Genomic DNA, 21,217 nt, shown 5'->3' with positions numbered 1-21,217 from the left:
TTTTGCTGAAATTATGTCATTAAAGATATCAGTATATCTCGCAGATTTTTTTATTGTACTTGCTAAATTTGCTTCTAATATATTTATTAGTTTAATAAACATTGCTATCAATTTTTCGATTTTTATTGAAATAAATCTACGAATATTTAAGTAACACGTACTATAATTTTCAGCAAAAAAGAGCGATTTTAATTATATTAAAATTACGCAATTATTTTTTAAATCTTAATAACAAAGAATAAAGTTTTACGCTTTTCTACAATTTCTCTGGTTCAAATGGGGTTTATAACTGCTAAATCCGCTCCTGGCTTGAACCTCGACCTAAGGCTTGAGGGAAGAATTTCAGGTTTGTGAAGAATTCAATCGAACCATCACGTGGAGCGTGCGCGAGGAGGATTGCGTTAGTACAATAGAGAAATCTATTTTCCACGTCATTCGCTCCGTGACAGTGATAGCAGCAGGACATCCGTGTGTACGTCCGTAATTTCTGTCGAATTGTAAGTGTGTCGGTGTTAAATTTACATAATGATTTAATTTTATGTTTAGTGTATACATTTTTGTAGAAAGGCATGGCGTCGCGACATTACACGTGGAACACATTAACACACGCTTTTCAATACAATCGAACACTAATGGTGCTTTTTAACGCGATCAAGCAGCGGAAGTTAATAGACGCACAGTGCGGTCATCGTTGTGCGTGCGAAATATTTACGCTTTGATGTTATCAGTATTTTATGTTATCAGTTGTATTTGAAAATAAAGCGATCTGATTACGTCAGCAACTCCACAAGTGATTATAAATTGCTTTCGATTTGTGAGTATAATAAGTGCGAAGGCGTTTTTCGGGAAAGTATGCGAGTTAATTGTGAAATCATTAGTAGTTTATTTATAGAAAAATATAAGTGACGTGAGTGAATTAACACAGGAGAATTAATGATTAAGCATTAAAGATAACATGTAATAACTTGCCGGTAATACCGGCGTATTACTAATATGCTTTATCTTACCAGCTGATAAATACTATCACGAGATTATTCCAAGTTTAAATATTTAAAAAAGTCTTGATTATAATTATTAAATTGACGTTTCACGAAGCTGTAAAGAATTCCTTAAATGTTATCATGTTCTTCTTTTTTATTTTAACTGTAAAGAATTCCTTAAATATTATCATGTTCTTTTTTTATTTTGATTCGTAAATGTAATAATTTATATTTATTTTAAAATTTTTAAATATTTCGCTGTTTTTTTTTTTAAATCAAGCATTTCTAATTATAATTTTAATTTTAGATTACCAATGGCGGAAATAAATACCTTAGGATGGGCCGACTATCTAGTTATAGCAATTATGTTATGCATAAGCATTGGAATCGGTATTTATTACAGATTCAGTGGTGGTCGTCAAAAAACTATGGAGGTGTGCAATTTTTTATTCTTTTTAAATTCTTTTTAAAGAAAGTTTCATAAAATTACTTAACATTTGACTGTACAGCAATACTGTACGTTTATATATTGCTATAGAGAGTACGTTTTACAGGAATATTTTGTTGCAAGTCGATCAATGAGCATTATACCAGTGGCTATTGCTTTGGTTGTGTCTTTCATGTCTGCCATTACGCTGCTTGGTGTATCAGCTGAGAATTACACATTCGGGACGCAATTTGTCGTAATAAATATATCATATCTGTTGGGTACTCCAATTGTGTGCTACGGATTTCTACCAGTATTTTTCAAATTACAGGCCACTAGTGCTTACGAGGTTTGTCAATGTGAAATTAAATAAATGCCGTTACAATTGCAAAAATTATTATTAATGCACATATTTGAAAACATTGCTCATTTTAGTATCTAGAAAAGCGTTTTGGAGTGAGAGCTAGGATGGTGGCTAGTTTTGTTTACTGGGTTCAACTGCTTTTGTACTCAGGAGTGGTACTTTACGCTCCTTCTTTAGCTTTGGAAGCGACTACAGGAATTTCTAAGACTGCCAGTATTATTATTATCGGTCTCGTCTGCGCCTTTTATTCGAGCATAGGCGGCATTAAAGCCGTGCTGATAACTGATGTGTTTCAAGCTCTTCTTATGTTTACTGCCATATTTGTCATTATTGGCATAGCTGCGAGCGATGTGGGAGGATTAGGACAAATTTGGGAGATCGCAAAGCAAGGGCAACGAATTGAGTTCGATAGGTATTGTATTTAGCCTTTTTACCAATTGTATGCACTTTACGAATTATGCACGTGACAAATAATATCTTTTTTATCTAATAATCGTTTTATCACAGCATTTCTGCGGATCCAACAGTAAGACATACTTGGTGGTCTCTTATCATTGGTGGTTTGTGTACATTCTTATCACTTTATGGAGTGAACCAAGTACAAATTCAACGATCATTAACTGTAAAGTAGGTGAAATGATAATATAATTTTTCTAATGACGTTTACTTATCTTTTTTTCAACAGAATGTTTCCCTAAATAATCTATGTTTAAAACATTCACATTACATTAAACAAATTTTGTTTTAGAAATATACGCGCTTCGCAAACAGCTTTGTGGCTATGTTGGCCTATTTTGACACTCCTCTCCGTTACAACTTGCTTTTCGGGCTTAGCAATATACAGTAAATATCACAATTGCGATCCATTACTCCAGAAAAGAATTAGTTCACCTGATATGCTTATGCCTTTATATGTCATGGATACAATGTCAAAGATGCCTGGTTTGCCGGGTCTCTTTATTGCAGGTAAGATTTTTAACTAATATTTCAATGATATATTTAAAATAATGGTTAAATATATACAGAATTTATCGTGATGTCTCTATATAAATTCCAGGTATTTTTAGCGCAAGCCTCAGCACGATTTCAGCGGCTCTAAATTCTCTGGCAGCAGTAACGTTGGAAGATTATTTAAAACCTATATATAAGAAATGTACTGGACATGAATTCCATCCCGAAAAGTCAGCTACTGTCGCAAAAGTGCTTGCTTTTATGTTCGGACTTATTTCCATTGCGCTGGCCTTTTTAGCGCAATTATTGGGCGGAATACTTCAAGTAAGTTTAGAAAAGATCACAAAATCGTTGATGAGAATTAATCTAAGTAATTGGTTTAATTAATAAATTATTATTTATAAATGTAATATCTTATTTAATAAGTTTTCTAGATAAATATCTTACAAGTGTATTAAAATTGTGTGTCAATAACAAAAATTTTTTTTTCACAGGCTGGCTTGACTATTTTTGGGGTAGTTGGCGGTCCCTTATTAGGCATTTTCACACTTGGCATGGGCACGGAATTAGCGACGGAGGGTGGTGCGATAACCGGCGCTCTTACAGCGCTCGCATTTTTATTCTGGATCGCTTTCGGCCAACCGCGTCCGATGCCACCCGTTTTACCGAGGACTGTAGAAGGCTGTGATATGAGTAATCTCGCAAATGCGACGATATCCGTTTTACAAAATGTCACAAATATCGCCAAGTGAGTAATTTGTATGCTAAATAATTGATGCGCAAGATATCGTCATCTAGATAGACTGTATTTTTTTTTTTTTTTTCAGAAGCACCGGCGACGATTCGTACTTTTATTTGTATCGCATTTCATACATGTGGTATTGTCCCCTTGGATTTTTAATAACGTTTATACTTGGCCTGTTCATTAGCAGTCTGTCTCGTTTGCTGATCAAAGGTCAAAGCAAGGAGTTAGACCTTAATTTATTCTTCCCCCTGATCGCGCGACGTATCCGGTATAGGCGACGTGCCGATGTCAATGAGTTAAGGAGAAAGTATCCTTTTAGCAATATATGTGAGATTCGCGAAAATAGCAGTGATGAAATTGGTACAAAACTTTAATCATTGATTAATCTAGATTATATCAATAGGTGTTATAGACATTCCGTACTTATAATTTAGGAAAAAAAAAATTTGGGAGCAAATCGCAGGGGAAGAAAGTATTTCACTAAATTCTAAAATCAAAATAATATTATAGCAGTTTTTCGGAAAATGGTTTTTAGGGAATTTTAGTTACCAAGTATTTTATTTTTAAGTGAGTATGAACAATTTATTATATTTGTAAAAATAATTCCTTCATAATCGCATATCGTATAATTCGTCCAATATTATACATACATAGTTTCGTACTACACAAATTAAATTGCAACAAATGTCTTCCATGCTGCGGTTGCACTGCCAATCTAACAATAAGAATTTTCGTGCTGACAAAGCAGATAATGTTTTAAAGAGCTTGCGTGTTTTGCGCAAATAATTTTGTAGCAAACATATTTATATGGATGTATACGTAATTTTGTTCCTTTTACATGTATAATGCTCGTAGATGTACTTGAAATGAATCTACCTCTAAGAAAATGTTGACAATTTCTAGTGATATAAGATATTAAATTTTAAAGTATTGCGCATGTAACATCGATTAGTGACTATATAGTTATACAAATATAGTTAGACTATATAGTTATACAAAAAAAAGATTGAAGTGTTATGCATTTATATATATGCAACTAAAAATTTTTGTTTACAAAACGAAATTTAACAAAATTAGCAATAGCAATTAATTTATTGCTATAATAATGTAGATAATGATAAAAACCACAGAAGCATGATTGTTGGAGCGCAAAAATTATTCAAAGCGCAAAAAGTTCGAAATGGTCAAAATGTTTGCGTATTAATTTATAATAGTTAATAATTTTTATGCTTCGACAATCTCGCTTTTGATCCCTATTGTCTGCTTCTATAAAATAGAACGGTTTTATTATTTTCTTGTCATCTGTATTTATTAAAGTAAAATTTATTATGATTTTGTGGAGAACCCGAAACAATATCACTATTATTCTTTGTGAAAATCTTACTAACAAACTTGAAAAACACTTCATAAAACAAATGTTTTAAATTTTGCTTTATATAGAGTTACGATTGACTAATTTATTAGTGTTTATATATATATATATATATATATATATAAGTTTGTTGATACTTAATGTTAAACAATTTATAAAAATATATAGTGATAATACTGTGTGACAATACTTTGGCAGCCAATTACATATATTGGCAGCCAATATATTTATCTATCAAGAGTGCAGTACTTATCTAATAAATAGTTTTTATTAAAAGTATCGCGCATATTTACTCTTTTACAGTTCCAATTGCATGCGTCATGAAATAAAATAAACTGATTAGCTTCATGAAATAAAAAACAAAGAAAATTGATTAACATCTATACTAATCAAGTGTTTCAGTACTACTAAAATAAAAAAGTTTACAAAAAATAAAGTTGATCAATTTTGCTTCTGAAAGACTGATATATTGAATCAGCTAAAAGGCAAATTATCAGTTTGCGGTAACATTTAGCACAATATGTAATTATTAGAAAACGTAAAATCATGCAAGTATGTTTAGCAATACTGATTAAATAGCTAATACACAACGATTAGAAACTGCAAACTATTTCAAAGATTTGTAAATTTATTTTTGATACTTTCCTATCTTTCACTATCTCAAAATATTTAGCAGTAGTGATTTAGAATATAAAATTCACGAATAATATTTAAACAATTCTAGGACATATAATCTCTCTTTTCTCTCACTTGGCTTTTGAATATGCGGTCTTTAAATTTATGATACGCAACTATTGATTTCTTTGAATTCTTGTCAACATAAAGTAGGAAGAAAAAACTTGACTTTATAAAAAAAATGGGACACACGCAATACGAATGGAGAGGAAGAAACCAAGGTGGTCGCGGAAAGCTTCTGGTTCATTCGGATTGACATGCCAGATTGAACCAACATCGGTCAGTTGAAACCAGTTTCAATTTATGCGCGTCCGCCGGACCGCCGATCAGAGCTCCGTAGGTCCTTTTTAATTATTTTTCCACTCAACAGCGTCGGGGACATAAAACAACGCCCGATGTCTAGGTTTTCTTCCTGGTCCGGGTGGCGTTTATTAATGAACAATTAAGTCATCAGCTGGAATTGCACGGCCGATGTGCCGACGTTCTTCGTCTTCGTCAGAAGTGTGAAATGTCTCGATGACCTTTCTTTGCGTGACAATCATCTCTCTCATGCGTGCGTTTAATTCGGCGCTTTACAATTTTTTTATTAGATTATTTATAAGAAGATTACTTAGAATCAACCGATTACATAGATTTAGAAAAGGGCAGTTTAGCTTTATAATAAATGTATTTTATAAACAAATTTAATGTTTATAAAACAGAAAGTAATATAAAAATCGATATATTTATTGTCAAATTTATAATTTATTATAATCAAAAATATAAATTACACGTGCAACTTATACTTTTTTATAAATTATAACATTTTAGTATAATAATTACATTAATTATGTAAAATAAAGTCATATAAATATATCGTTAAACAGAATTTTATCTTCTCTTAATCTATGTGTTTAATTAATTAATTAACTTTATCTTACAATTAATAATTTTGTCGCTCTCTTTATTTCTACACTTTCACTATAATATTTTTGACAATGTTTAAACTGTCTTCCTGGATGTCAACTGACTTTCGACACACCAATGTCAACAGTCTCAGTGCGTCTTTGTACATATAGTGACTTTTAATTTCGTAAGAATATATCCTTTTTCGTTATTATGTGACTAATTGTGTGTGCGCATATCTACAAGTAATGCATCATTTGTTTGTCTTCGATATGACAATTGCTTCTACGTGCTTCTTGATCAATTTTAGATTCAAAAAGAAATGCACAAGTGATTCGGTTATACGATCTGTTATACAACAATTCCGTTACGACAGTTTCGTCTCTGTTTAATAATTCATTGTTTGTTTTGTGAATGAATTTACGCTTCTCTAACGCATCTGCACGATTCTCTGTGACAGACATTTCACGAGGTAAGCAGTAGTCATTAAAAGTAGCATAAATGTTACCCTATTTTATTGTTCAAATTTTAATAAAAATCTTTCAATGTGTGTTGATATCTTTTATAAAAGATTTAAAGCTATTTGTAAATTTTGATTTGCAAATTTCTGACAAGTTCAACTGCTAAAAAATAGCCGAACATTAAATCTTATTTCATAATAATGTAAAATATCAAATTAGCATTGTAGTTTGAAGGATATTATTCACATTTGAAGGATATTATTATCATTTGAAGGATATTATTCACATCCGCAGAATCGTGACGCAATTATTTGCGCGCAACGAAGTGCATCGAATATAAATTATTTATTGCCCTTCGATTTTATTCGGTATTATCTGGTTATTCGGTATTATCTGGTTAGAGCTGACCGCAGAATATCTTAGAAGCTGTGCGATCTTCTTGTGATTTACAGGTGCCAGGGAATAAGCAATTAATAATGCTTTTCATATAAAAACAATTTTTAGATTATAAACGACAGAAAAAGTTACAATTTAATTTTTTAGATAAAATATGTTTTATGAAAAGAAATGCACAAACAACTTTAGGAATGCTTAATTTTTTATAATACAATACGAAGATAATATTTATATTAATGTGACATTGCGTCCGAAAGACGGTGTTTATTGTCGTCATAAAAATATGAGATTATAATTTTTTAACCAATCGCACGCATTACATGATTTTAATTTCGATTGAAACGTGCGTCGATGCATAATTTTACATTTGTTAGAAATTCCTATCTACCTGCTTTGCTTACCATTCTATAAACTATAACCGGTTAAATGTGGACTTGGCTGGATTTTCTTGATGTCGTTTTCACACGTACTGCGAGTTACATTGGACATGTGCCATTGGCTTCCCGCTCCAGTGTACATTGTGTATCAGTTATTAGGCGAATATTCGGCTGTGATTAACGTGCGAATATTCGCACGTTATTCAAAAATAGTACACAATGTCGCGCATAAAGCAAGCAGGAAGAATCCACAAGTTTTTCAATAAAGTAACAGTATGAAAGCGACGCGTTAACACTTTTTAAGAAACCAGAGAAAAATTATAAATAAAAAATGAGAAAAAGAAAAAAGGAAAGTTTTTCACATATATTTAAAAATTTATACATTTAACAGTTTTGAATAGACCAGACTCTAATATCTATAGAATGTGTATCGTAACAAGGACACGTCTTTTTTTCTATACTTTTTATGATACTTCCGTCACGCAGAATAAATCACACAGGACAGACTTATACAATCGGATATTTGGTGAATAAAAGACTGCTTACATATGTTATTTAAGCAAATATTTTTGGCCAGTATCCGCTACTTTGCATAGTTACGCTATATGGTTTTGCATAATCATTGTGCAATTCCTAATAAATCTCTAATTCATAATTTTTTATCCATTCTAACAACATATTATAAAAATATTGAGAAATGTATCTATAACGAAAATGATTCTGCCATTTGTAGTTTTAATGTAGCTTATTATCGCAACTTAATAATTAAATATAAATATCCGTTTAAACTCTTTTACATATTTATTCTATATTTAATTAATTTAATAACTGTTTATAATTTATTTGTTTTAAAAGAAATAGAATATATTAAACGTAGAAAGTAAAAGTTCTATTACTTTTTATCAGCAATTTTGTTCCACTATATTCATAAGAATTAAATTCTTGGATTACGTGTTGCATTTTTAAGTCTTTTTATTATATCAGATAATAAATGTTATTGCTAAACTGCCAGAATGTAAGTAAATAGAAAATATGCAAGATTTGCAAATGTGCAGAATTGCAAGACTTCGCAAGATCACTGCCATGAATCATGTTTAAGATCAATTATGTGATTTATCGTCGATGCGGTGTAATCACGAGATGATTGTTACTGTTTTGGTGAGTTTATACTGAAACCAGTCACACGTCGTAGTAGGGGGATGATGGGATGGTTCGTATAAAGGCGCACACGTGACAATTAAAACGACCAGTCTCGAATCCGTTCTCCAGATTAATCTGTCGTTCTGAATTCTCTTTTACTGTGAAAATCGCGAACGAAAGCGAACAAAAAGTAAAAGTCGCATTTTACGAATATCGGGAAAGATCGAAAGCTGCGAGTCTTTTCAAACGAGACTAGCAGGCTTGCGGAAGAGCGAGCTTTCGATCGGAGGGATCGTATCAGCCGATTATATATGCGTTATATTAGGAAAACGAGCAAAATTATTCAACTACAATTTCGCACGTTCCTATCGGGTGGCACACGCGATTAGGCGCAATTAGAATTTCCATTTTGTACATAGTTCTCTTTAAAAATCGGGTGATCCGTCCCACGGCTTAAAAGAAGCGATCAAAAGGTGAGATTCTTTTTTACAATTCTTGTGTGATATTTATCATAAGAGCCTTGAGATTTTAAGTTTCTTTTCTTTTTTATAATTTTAATTAAAATAAATTTTCTTCTACAAGTCGCAGTGCGGGCTTTAAAATCGGCGATTGATTACTTTCTTTTTTATATTACTAGCACAGATATACACGATCAATTTCATTTAAATTTAATTTCACCTTTGTATTATCTTTTACAATTATACAAACGTTAAACGTCAATGTGTAATATTTAATTTATTTTTAATAATCTAAAGCTACACTTATATTAAAAAAAAGTATGCCATTTTATATCACATTATGCGGATAAAACGTCGCTGTCAAATGATAAGTACTAGACATACAAAAATATTCTGTTGCGAAGAATAAAAGCTTATTTCCACATAGATAAATGAGATAAGAAATAATTTATTGCAATAATTAATACAATCATTAGTTCGTACTGTCAACTGTTTCCGAATAGTTTTGTACTATTAGATAAGATCAATCTTGTTGTCTACACTTCTCCATTGTTTCACTCGATGATTTTATAATTGTAGTGTGGTTTTTTTGTTATTCAGCGCTTTAATGTCTTTATTATCTAACTGTGAAGAAAACTTTTACATAACTTTATTCACAAGTAAAACACATTTTAACAATATTTGCATATTATGTATTTAAAAAAGATAATATTGCATAAATATTGCATACAATTATTTAAAATAGAATTATTATAATTATATATTTTGTAAGCTTTTTTTTATATAATTTGAAAGAAGCATTAATAAAATAAAGTCAATGATAATTCTGTAACGTTCCTAATTTTTTTATGTTTACTTTTTGTTTCAATAGAGAATTTTAGTCAATTTACACGAATATTTATTGAGAAAAACAATACAGCATATATAATTTTTTTACAAGTGAAACATATTTTACATTTTAAATCAGTGCAAATTAGAGAAAAAACAGTAGTACTAATAACAATCATTTATCTTAATAATCTTATCTTAATAATCTTACATCAAATATTGTAAGTAACAAATATTTTTCAAATAACTAGTCTTTTATCGTGTATTGTCTATCTTACTATTACAATAACTGAGCAAACAATATTAGATATCGATAGCTCAATCTTCTATTTTATGAAGATTCTAGAATACATTTTTTGTATATAATAAAAAAAATATAATTTATTATCTAAAAAAAGCTTATAAAATTGCATTTTTTATTTGCACATTAGTTAATTTTTATACAAACTCTTCTTATATAATTTTATTTTCTTATATAAACTTTTTGCATTAACTTCAATTGTTACGGTCTTGGAATTTATTGATAATTTCGATTAAAAAAGATGAAGCTTTATATAACATTGATTATGTTTTATTATTCTTATAAAACAAAATACAGCTATTGTGTAGAGTTTATTTTCTTTTATAAAATTGAGATTTTACAAAAATTATAATAAAATTGTACTTTTTTTCTATCATCGGCCAATTAAATTGTGGTTTGATGTTGCACTAACCGGTTCTAACTAGAGAACTAATAGTCCAGCCAGTTCAAACATATATCTTAATAATGATCGAAGAATGGTAACATTGGTGACGATACTGCCAATAGTTATTGGCAATTATTGTCTATAGCGATGCGCAAATAGCTAAATTACAGGAATCGCGTAGATTGCGAAAGATCAATCAATTTTACATTTCATTGCCGATTCGATTATAAGTAATTAAAATGATACATATTTATAGAGACAGATTTTTTACTGATTATTCACTTTAACGGTAATTTATGAATAAATAAATATTTATTTATTAAGATTTATTTTTTTTCAAAATTTTTTTCTGATAAAAATTATAATTTTTAATTTGCGATTTTACATTATTGTGATTATCATAATTATTGATTAAAAAACAGATTGATTTTTGAATACTAAATTTATTCGATACTTTTTTGGTACATTATAAATTTCTAGTACTTTCTATAGGCTAATATTATTGAAACTTTGCTTAGCTGGGTATTCGTAGATTCAAAACTATGTCAGTAAAATGTTGAGAGAATCGACTATAATGGTATGTGATATCTTCAATATAATCGAGATAATAATATTTGTGCAATTCAGAGTGATAAATAGTGTCGAAAGAACCAATTGAGACAATGTCGTATATCAATTTATACATCGTTAAAGAATTGTTAAAGCGCCGATGAAGTATTGTTGAATAATTTTCAGGAATTATACTTGACGTGCGTAAGATTACTTAATTAGTACGCAGTCATGTAATAAAACATTGTTTTATAGCAGATAATTGACAATTAGATAATTAAATAAGTAAATAAATCTGTCAGTTGACAGTAAATGTTGACGATAAATGTATCTTGAATTAGTGAATCACTTGCGTGTGTCGTTTCTGATTATACACATTATCAGTCTTTTTTTATCTCACTTATAACAGAAATATACGTATTTCTACTAAATAATTCTATTAGAAGAATTTTTAAGCAGAAATTGATTGCAAATTTATTTAAAAATTTTCTTCTGAAATATTTTTCAGCTTGACAGACGTTTGGCTTTATATGCTCATAATCACATCTTTTCACCACATAATTAATTTGATAATGTAAAAATGCAACTGTGAAACAATTGACAGGTTTCTCCAAAAATGCGGCCACATCTTCTTGTTCTGTTCCTTTTCTTGTCGGCGTCATCCGCAGAGCAGCGACGTGTTAAAAGCGATGAAGAAAAATGTCACGACGAGCATCCTACCTTGCTCCATTATTTCTCATGGGCGGATTATACGGTGCTCGCCATAATGCTGTTAGTGTCATGCTTGATTGGCACCTTTTACGGCTTTTTTTCCAAGAAGCAGGAAACTAGCCAGGACTTTCTGCTGGGTGGTTCCTCTATGGGCACGTTTCCCACAGCGATGTCGTTGGCCGCCAGTTTTATCACAGCCATCGAGCTTCTGGGAAATCCTGCGGAAATGTACGAACAGGTGCGACGATTTTATAATGTGAATTTGTCTATTATAAAAACGACAAACGTTAAAAATTCACGTGATTGCGTATTCTATTATGAAACGAAGACTTAAAATACTAGTTCGCACGTTTTTAAAAACTCATCTATTTTCTTTTTATTCAGGGCACTCAATTTTGGATGACCTGCCTCTCTTTTATACTCGTGGTACCGATCACCTCTCGCTTGTACCTGCCGGTGTTCATGAAATTAAGGCTGACTTCGAGCTACGAATATCTGCATCTGCGTTTTAATCGGAACTGCCGATTGCTCGCGAGCGGATTGTACATGCTGCAAATGGTGTTGTATACATCAGTGGCTGTGTATGCGCCTGCATTAGCGTTAAGCCGCGGTGAGTGATGGCTAAGATTGTAATAACTTGCAATTATTTACAGTAAACCCCTTACTGCCGCAGAAAATAACAATTTACGCAACTACTTTAATAGCCGCACAATCTTAATTAATGTTTTTTGATTTACAGTCACAGGCCTGAATACTTACATAGCCGTCACTCTAGTCTACGTAGTTTGCATTTTCTACGCTTCCCAGGTTTGTACCTTTCAAATAATAAAATCATTTTATCATTTATTTATTGCAGCCGTCAGTTTTGTTTTCATAAGAAGTTTTTAAAAAGTCTTAACTGCCAAAATAATATAATTTCTGACTGCAATGAAATTTAGAATATTTCATTTATTTATTTATTTACGATACTTTTCCTGCGATTATTTAAGACATGATTTTTTATCACAATAGGGTGGTATGAAAGCCGTGATAATGACCGACACTTTTCAAGCTGCTGTTCTTCTTGGCTCGTTGTTTCTTATTTTGGGTTACGGATTGTCTTGGGCGGGCGGTATTGCGCTTGTTTGGGAGGAAAACGTGAAATCTGAAAGAATAGAGTTCTTGAACATGAATCCTAGTCCCACGGTACGGCATAGCTTCTGGAGTGTCGTCATTGGTGGTACTTTTTACTGGGCTACCATGTTCTGCAGCAACCAGGCGTCCGTCCAAAAGTATCTCAGCGTTGAGAGGATATCACAAGTGAGAATGTAAGTTTCCGAAATAATTGATCTACAAAAATTCAAGAGTCTTACCAAAAAAATAAATTAGTGTTTTCTTAAATAACAATTTTTTAAGTTATACATCGATTTTCTCAATTACTATTTTATCACAATGGTTTGACAATTGAGACATTTATGTATAAAAAAACTCATTGTTGCATTACAGAGCGCTATGGGTGTCTTCGTTTGGTATGATCATAATTTATAGTATAAACTTTCTGACTGGAATGGTGCTGTACAGAGCTTACAAAGACTGCGATCCTTTAACCGCCGGTTATATAAGCGACCAGGATCAAATACTTCCCTTATATGTAATGAATTTTATGGGAGGCCTTCATGGTGTACCCGGATTCTTCGTCGCTGGAATTTTCGCCGCGTCTCTCGGGTTCGTAAATAATACCTTCGTGAATGGAGCTTCTAAAAACAAAAAATATTTATGAATTTATTTGTTCAAAATTGATAAATTTACAGAATAAACAAAAATTTTTACACAGCTTGTATTTTATTTATAAGAAAAATATTATAAATTTTATTTCAGAACTGTGGCGAGCGCTCTGAATTCGTTAGCAGCGATAACATGCGAGGATATTCTACGCGGCCTCTTTCAGATGGAGTTGTCCGCAAAAAAGGGTGCCAATTACGCTAGATGGATTAGTATATTTTTTGGTGTACTTAGTTTTGCGCTGGTCTTCGTCGTTGAACGACTCGGTAGCGTTTTGCAGGTACGTTAAATATGTTAAGTACATCGCTTGCGAATTCAAAAAAAAGATGAAAGAAAATATAACGTTATTATCAATAATATATATAATCATTTTATCGATAATTAACAAAAGTTGAATGACAAAATCTTATCATCTTTATTATATATTTTATATATTATCTGTACATTGTGCCGCGCCGGAGTTCTTAAACGCATTATTGAAGAAATTGTTATTCTCAGGTCGCACTGTCTTTCAACGGCATGGTGGGCGGCGTGACTTTGGGATTATTCTCCTTGGGCATGTTTGTGCCATGGGCTAATGCTAAAGGAGCAATGGTAGGTGCTATTACGAGTTTAATAGTCGTATTATGGATTGGATTAGGCGCCCAAGTCGCCGCTGTAAATGGACAGATACATTTAGACAGCAAGCCGATATCGATTGCAAACTGCCCTTGTATAAATGAGACTACGATCATCCTTAATCAAACTGAGCACAGCTCTGATAACGAAGTTTGGTCTATATACAAGGTGAGACTTATCCGTAAAAATTGTAATGCATTTTTTAGTTTCTACATGGAGAATATTTTGTATCAAAAATTGTTATGTATGGTAGTGATAGCCGCGAACGATGAAGGAATTATAAAAATTTTCACTATGATTTTTACATAATGGCCATAGTATTTAAACATATATTTCTTCTTGTGGTTCTCGGCTACTGCCGTATCGTAGTAATTTTTGATATAAAATTTTCTCCGTGTGTACCGGACTTTGTAATAAATTTAATTAAATTGAACTATAATGCTAATAATATTAACATATTTTATTTGCAGACCAGTTACCTGTGGTATAGCGCGATCGGTTGCGTGTTAACCATGTTAGTGGGCTTGACAGTGAGTTTTATAACGGGCGCACAAAATCCCGCTGATGTCGACCAAGATTTCCTGAGTCCGCCGATTGCGGCAATGTTCCGCATACAGACAAAGCCTCAAGCTTCTGCGAATGTCCAAGGTATCGCAAACTTGGGCCTCGAGTTGGAGGACGAGAAGCCTCGGCAGATAGATATTTGCAAAAGCCCGAAGTGCCCCTGAACGGGAGAGTCCGTATTGAGAGAAGCGGCTGCCGAAACGCGAATTAAATATTGTGCACTAGATTTGTCGTGGTCTAGTTTAGCAAGCGTTTTATCTGTTATTCCGAACGACCGGAGCGAGTTGCATGATATTTTCGAGAATTTACGATGGTATTAGCGAGCATTTATTTGACATTTTTAGGCTTTTTTTAGAATTTTGCTACATAAAGGTAGAATAAATATATCTTCAGTACACAAATTTGACAAACATCGTAAATACATTTAAAAAGAGTTGTAATCGTGCAAACATATTCCGGATACTTATGAAATGTTTGAATTTAACAGAGAGTGAACTGCTCTGTAATTTCATAATCTTACAGTATTAATATTTTAAGGAAAAATTGAATTTTTCAATTAATATATATATATATATGTAAGATATCTATTTTTCTAATTGTGGGATTATTAAGAATAATGTCGCATTTATGTAATTAATATAAATAATTTGCGAAAATTGCGAAGAATTTTACCTTGCAACTTTTACATTTTATTTCCATACACAAAGTAATATAAATTAGTTATAAATGTATCGACATTATTGCGACTTCGGAATTTATTTTCAACGAATACGCCATAACGAAACAAGACAAACATAACAGAAATTATCATTATAAATTAATAAAATTATTATTGTAAATCACATTTTTTAAATTATCGCATTTGCTCAAAAACATGCTACGATATGTAAGTTAAAAAAAACTTCGTATATTAACATACCCTTTATATATCTTTTCTCTTCGATTTATATAATTTGATTTACTTGGATTTTCCATACAATTGTCATAGAAGTAAAAACTCTATTGTAAACTTATTTTTCACAAATAAAATAACAGAAAGTAATAAATAAATAAATAGCCATAAATATAATTAGAGAATAACTAGAAATATATAAGTTATGGACAAAGTGATAAATGAGGCATAATGCCTGAGACCAGTCGAGTAGAGTGATAAATAAATATAGATATATACATATATATAAATATATATATATATATATATATTTATTTATATTTATTTTTAATTATATTGCCTGGTTAAAGCGATAAATTAACAACTCGGGCATTATGCATAATGCCTCATTCATCACTTTGTCCGTACATATACACACAGGCAACAATAAGGAATACTCCATCACATGAAATTAATTTTTATATTATTATACTTTTGTTTAAGATTAAATTTAGTTTTAACTTTAAAAAAAAAATTCTTAAATTACTAATTTAATTCGAGGACCAATTATCTATTTGTTAGTAAAGTAGTTTTTAAGTAATTCTGTATTGTCAAGATAATTTGTAGCTAAATAACAGAATAGCGCTGGTCTTTCCATCACACAAATCAATTTAACGCTCAATTATAAATAATTTCTTAATTGAGTGTCCGCTATAAGTTGTACATAAAATGGTTGTGCTAATGTGCAATTGAATTGTGTTGAATTTTTATTAATTAAATACATTAATTGTTTATGTCAAAAATGGCGTTTACGGCGAAAATCGAAACGCGAAAGATTTTGTTAAAATCAAAGACATTGCGTGAATTTGTATTCATATATTATTTAAATCCATTATATTTTAAAATTTGAATTACACCACTTTCGTGATAAACGAGTCCTATATTTTGCGCTTATCTTTTCCTTTGTTATCCTTATCGTTCCTTGTTAATGATTTTTACCTTATTTGATTTTTTTCTAATAATAATGTTCAATTTATAATCATAAGATTCAATTGAATCGGTATCCTATTAAATGCACAAATGTACAAGGTGAGTGCACGTTAATACCGTTGTTATTGTCGGAAGGAAGAGAGAGGGAGAACGAGACAGTGAAAGTGGATCAATACGCGGTGAGCGTGCGGGCCGTCTAGCAGCGTGCGGTCCGTCTCTCCTGCGAAGTCGGCCGTCCACGTTCGTGAGAACATTTGTAGTGATTGTTGACAGATTCACGATCCGACAATTGTGATCGTCAATTGTGTGAGTGCCCTGTGTAACACGTACAGCGATGTGATTAATCAAACGAGTTTGTGGGCAAAGCGTTTTATCTTGGCGGCTCAAAATTCGATACGGAACAATTAAGGAAATTGACAGTTTTCCGTCTTTTATTCGCACGAATGTTTGTGCGCTGATTCTCAATTTCTCCCCTCGTAATAATTTATGTTGTATATCGCGTATCGAGGAATGAATCACATGTTTGTCACTGATGATCAAATGATATTCCGATTATGCGTTAGATTATACAGGTGTGACAATGACGGACAGGCGATAGGTCGATTCTACCGTATCGGAGAGATTGGAAACTCCGGCCGGTTCGTAAGAGGACGAAGAGAGAATTAGAAAGCGCTTCGAAACGTCGTGTACACGTTAAGTGACCGAGATGTACTTGTCACATCTAGTAAGTAAGAACAAAATATTGGCATTTTATTAGAAGTTTACTATTCGGCGTATTCAGATTATTTCTTGCTATTTTATAATTTGCCAAAATGCATACTGATCTATAAACTGTATTGTAAAGACAGTTATTTCGTATTTTATTTGTGATAAAAATACATTTGTGAATTATAATTTAGGAGCAAAATAATTAATTTGTAAAAGAACGCTTATATTCTGTTACCTGTTATATTTTTCTTTTAAATGTTTACTTGAATTTTTATAATTTAAGTCACTATCTACCTTTTACATTTTTAATTTAAACAAATATTTGTAACTTTAGTTATTATTTATATTGAAAGGTACGAAAGATAATCTGCAAGCAAGAACTGACGTGCTTGCGATTCCTGCGTTGGACCGTTCTGGTGCCGCTCGTAATTTATATCTCGCTTCTATTTGTCAAATACAACAAAAGCGTACCTCTGAAAAGTCTACCAACACCGAACGACAAGGATAAAGAAAGTTCCATGATGGAGAATTTGTTTTTGGAATTGGAATCCGTGACGGTTGATAAAAAGGACTTGACGAAGTACAAAGATATCGGAAGCGATCGTCGGGACGAGGAGAGCATACGGGAAGTCGTGGAGGCGGAAAATCGCGAAAATCCTAGAGACCTTCTGGAAGACATTTTCCGGAAAGCCGACATGGACGAGAATCAATTGTTGGATATCCAGGAATTGGCGAAGTGGATTCACGCTAAGATCACTGAGCATATAACGCGCGCAATGCAGGAGAACGTCGGGCTGTTCACCGCCATCGACAACAATCCTAGAAATGGTAACGTATATCGAGTAATTATGTTTATATACGCACATTACATAACTAATTATGGAAATTTAAATTATTTTACATTATTTTAGAATAAAGTAGTGATTTTTTATTTATATGAATATATATCAAAAATTACGCGTAAATGATTTTTACATCTTTGTTTCAATTTAACTGAAACATTAATGTAAAATTATAATTAGTTTGGAATATTTACAAACAGCGAATTCTCACGGTACTTCGAAGAAAATTTCGTGAAATTGTACGTAGCACCAAAAAAAAAAAAAATTAAAAACCGCTGAAGTAAAACAAAGTTAGATATGAATTACCGTCATCAATCATCTAACTGCAAGTATAATAATGTCTGACAGTGTGAATTATCGTTAATAGTTACTTTTCAACACTTGTTGCAGGTGAGGTGTCGTGGGAAGAATATCACGCTTATTTTCTGAGATCTCATGGTTTCTCAGAGACTTATATAAATTCTCATGACAAGAAACACAATGAAATGTCGCGGACGTTGAAAGAAAGTATAATGAGAGATAGAGCACGATGGGCCGAGGCGGCCCGAAACGATCCAGATAGATTGGCATTGGATGAATTTCTGGCTTTCACACATCCCGAGAGCAGCCATAGAGCTCTCCTACAAATGGTGGAGGATCTCTTTGAAAAATTCGGTAAGCTACCTTTTTAACGGATCGTACAATATAAAAATTTTTTTATGACTTTTGTTCCTCGTTTTACAATTTGCTAGCGTGCAAATTTGTAATAGCGCAATCCGTTTATGCGCTTGTTATTAGATCGAGACGGTGACGAGCAATTAACGGAAGACGAGTTCTCGGATTTGCCCTCGGAGGGAGTTGGCCTGGATTTACGTGAAGACCGACAGCAGTCAATAGGAGGCAGCGAAGACAGGCGTAAAGAGTTTCGACATTTGATCGATAAGAACAAGAATGGCAAAGCAGATCGAACCGAACTTCTGGTAAGTAATAGAACGTAAGAAATTAAGTCCGTTATTCCACAGTCAATAATATAATGGAGAAAAATTTTGTATCATCTTTTTTTTTAAATTAAGGCTATTTAAAATTGTAGAACAATATACACTACTCTACAAAAAATAGATAATACTTTTCAGACGCTTTTGTTCTTAAAAGTACTTATAAATTTAGCATAAAAAAAATTTTTAAAACGGTCTACAATACGTGAAAGTACAAACTTTAAGCTTTAAAATGTTTTTTTAATTTTCTATCTACGATGATTTTTCACCGAATTACAACGGTTTAAAAATTTATGAATTTTAAGCGTCTGAACGTCTCGACGCGACAGAACAGTGTGACCGACTCGCTGAGTGCGCGCCATTAATACGCGCGATATCGTATTAATGGCGAGCACTCAGCGAGTCGGTCGCACTGTTCTGTCGCGTCGAGACGTTCAGACGCTTAAAATTCATAAATTTTTAAACCGTTGTAATTCGGTGAAAAATCATCGTAGATAGAAAATTAAAAAAGCATTTTAAAGCTTAAAGTTTGTACTTTTATGTGCTGTGAGCTGTTTTAGAACATTTTTTTATCAAACTGTAAATTTTAAGAATAAAAGCGTCTGAAAAGTGTTTTCTATTCTTTGAGGAATGGTGTATATTTTTGTAAAATATTAATTCTAATTTTAAATACATTGAAATTCAATATTAAGCGAGTAATTGACATAAAAGAATATATTTTGCTTATTTCTACGAATTGTGGTAAACAAATATATGACCCTCTTTGAAAAAATTCGGCTTACGACAAAATAATGATTTTTTAAAATTAATACTATTAATTACAACAGCATACAATTATTTAAAATAAGAATTTTGTGAGACACCCTGCATATTAAAGAGTAAAATTTGATGAGAAATATTTCTTCTTTTAAATTTTTGCGGTAAGCTGTAATTTTTCTCGCCTAGATGTACATCGATCCACGAAATCCCAGACATGCCATTCAAGAGGCTCAACACTTAATCAGTTTGTCAGACATTAATTTCGACGGAAAGCTGGATCTGCCGGAAATTCTCAGTAAGATGGACCTATTTCTTGATAGTAAGATGGTAGACACCGAGAAAAGTTTCCATGACGAGTTTCGATAGTTTTCTTATGATAACTTCATATTATTAACTAAACTTATAACCAAACTGAATATTTACTAAGTGAAATAACTTCGATATAAATATTTTCAAATGTCCTAGGAGAGAGTTCCTCCGACATTCGTACTAAATAGACAATATAATTTATCGAACCGTGATCAATAAGGGAGACCAAATCAATTAATTAATCGATTCGCGCAGGGTACTTGCTAGCGATTTTTAATGAAATTTCTTTACAAACGTTGATCGACCTACCGCACAAACGAAAAATTGTAGGCTTTTATAGAACATATCTGTGATAGTCTTTACGACGTAGAATATCGTTTAAGTAGACACAACTATTATAGTCACGACACGGTGACAGATTAACGTTACATTAATTTACGATAGAGACAGAAATGACTTAATCGGATCGTTTGCAAGATTACCAATAATTATTCGCCAATTGGATGATCGATTGTAAAATGGATGAAGGGTTGCAAGTCCGTCCTTTTTCGTAGAATTTTTATCGCAATTTCTTACAATATATGATCTTTCATGCGATATGTAAAGAATAACAGCTTATCTTTTTGTTTGATAACAAAATATTACATTTATATTTTAAGAAAAAGAGACAGGAATTGATGTTCCTTTGCAAAGAATTTTGTACGCTAGCACGTTTTTCTATATCATGTATACAGCAATAAAATCTATAGAAACAAACTGCTTGTGTTGTTCTATTTTATTCTTGAAATACGATAAGTTTGAATATAATATATCTGT

The 21,217-nt window shown here is 31.9% G+C and overlaps 3 protein-coding genes and 2 long non-coding RNA genes across 9 annotated transcripts; 4 read left to right on the top strand and 1 right to left on the bottom strand.

The window, feature by feature from the left end:
* Positions 1 to 326: 326 nt before the first annotated feature.
* LOC105679619 (putative sodium-dependent multivitamin transporter) lies at positions 327 to 5,118 on the top strand. 4 transcript variants are annotated; one of them, XM_067361273.1, is made up of 10 exons: positions 327 to 497; positions 564 to 790; positions 1,288 to 1,414; positions 1,535 to 1,756; positions 1,843 to 2,183; positions 2,279 to 2,398; positions 2,520 to 2,737; positions 2,829 to 3,046; positions 3,217 to 3,470; positions 3,550 to 5,118. In XM_067361273.1, exons 3-10 carry the CDS (start codon positions 1,295 to 1,297, stop codon positions 3,839 to 3,841), a joined length of 1,785 nt encoding a protein of 594 aa, XP_067217374.1. In that variant the 5' UTR covers positions 327 to 497; positions 564 to 790; positions 1,288 to 1,294; the 3' UTR covers positions 3,842 to 5,118. The 4 variants fall into 4 exon arrangements, with proteins under 4 accessions (XP_067217374.1, XP_067217372.1, XP_067217373.1 ...); XM_067361271.1 differs by having other exon boundaries at positions 564 to 814; XM_067361272.1 differs by having other exon boundaries at positions 547 to 814.
* Positions 4,921 to 6,610, bottom strand: LOC137001939 (uncharacterized). Its single transcript, XR_010891749.1, has 2 exons — positions 6,435 to 6,610; positions 4,921 to 6,084 (listed from the first exon to the last, which is right to left on the bottom strand). It is a non-coding gene; the product is annotated as an uncharacterized lncRNA (long non-coding RNA).
* On the top strand, positions 5,689 to 6,250 carry LOC137001940 (uncharacterized). Its single transcript, XR_010891750.1, has 2 exons — positions 5,689 to 5,793; positions 5,885 to 6,250. It is a non-coding gene; the product is annotated as an uncharacterized lncRNA (long non-coding RNA).
* LOC137001935 (sodium-coupled monocarboxylate transporter 1-like) lies at positions 6,611 to 15,614 on the top strand. 2 transcript variants are annotated; one of them, XM_067361270.1, is made up of 9 exons: positions 6,611 to 6,871; positions 11,899 to 12,243; positions 12,390 to 12,615; positions 12,745 to 12,812; positions 13,017 to 13,312; positions 13,491 to 13,709; positions 13,863 to 14,046; positions 14,265 to 14,552; positions 14,855 to 15,614. In XM_067361270.1, exons 2-9 carry the CDS (start codon positions 11,911 to 11,913, stop codon positions 15,110 to 15,112), a joined length of 1,872 nt encoding a protein of 623 aa, XP_067217371.1. In that variant the 5' UTR covers positions 6,611 to 6,871; positions 11,899 to 11,910; the 3' UTR covers positions 15,113 to 15,614. The 2 variants fall into 2 exon arrangements, with proteins under 2 accessions (XP_067217371.1, XP_067217370.1); XM_067361269.1 differs by lacking the exon at positions 6,611 to 6,871 and adding an exon at positions 8,863 to 9,246.
* Positions 15,615 to 16,899: 1,285 nt separating this feature from the next.
* On the top strand, positions 16,900 to 21,157 carry myd (mayday). The gene is made up of 5 exons (XM_012379820.2): positions 16,900 to 17,533; positions 17,871 to 18,345; positions 18,750 to 19,013; positions 19,137 to 19,318; positions 20,279 to 21,157. The coding sequence occupies exons 1-5, from the start codon at positions 17,516 to 17,518 to the stop codon at positions 20,456 to 20,458; spliced, it is 1,119 nt and encodes a 372-aa protein (XP_012235243.1). The 5' UTR covers positions 16,900 to 17,515; the 3' UTR covers positions 20,459 to 21,157.
* Positions 21,158 to 21,217: the final 60 nt, after the last annotated feature.

This window comes from Linepithema humile, chromosome 1 (genome assembly GCF_040581485.1).
Source record: "Linepithema humile isolate Giens D197 chromosome 1, Lhum_UNIL_v1.0, whole genome shotgun sequence".
Lineage (NCBI taxonomy): Eukaryota > Metazoa > Arthropoda > Insecta > Hymenoptera > Formicidae > Linepithema > Linepithema humile.
Note: the sequence above shows the minus strand (reverse complement) of the source record. Positions and strands in the feature narration are given on the sequence as shown.

Bases quoted from the DNA above. Each gene is read 5' to 3' on its own strand.
- LOC105679619 (XM_012379749.2), top strand. From the start codon at position 1,295: ATGGCGGAAATAAATACCTTAGGATGGGCCGACTATCTAGTTATAGCA. The intron at 1,757-1,842 runs GTTTGTCAATGT...TGCTCATTTTAG, and splicing joins AGGCCACTAGTGCTTACGAG to TATCTAGAAAAGCGTTTTGG. The intron at 3,471-3,549 runs GTGAGTAATTTG...TTTTTTTTTCAG, and splicing joins AATGTCACAAATATCGCCAA to AAGCACCGGCGACGATTCGT.
- LOC137001935 (XM_067361270.1), top strand. From the start codon at position 11,911: ATGCGGCCACATCTTCTTGTTCTGTTCCTTTTCTTGTCGGCGTCATCC. The intron at 12,244-12,389 runs GTGCGACGATTT...CTTTTTATTCAG, and splicing joins CTGCGGAAATGTACGAACAG to GGCACTCAATTTTGGATGAC. The intron at 14,553-14,854 runs GTGAGACTTATC...TTTTATTTGCAG, and splicing joins AAGTTTGGTCTATATACAAG to ACCAGTTACCTGTGGTATAG.
- myd (XM_012379820.2), top strand. The intron at 18,346-18,749 runs GTAACGTATATC...CACTTGTTGCAG, and splicing joins CGACAACAATCCTAGAAATG to GTGAGGTGTCGTGGGAAGAA. The intron at 19,319-20,278 runs GTAAGTAATAGA...TTTCTCGCCTAG, and splicing joins CAGATCGAACCGAACTTCTG to ATGTACATCGATCCACGAAA.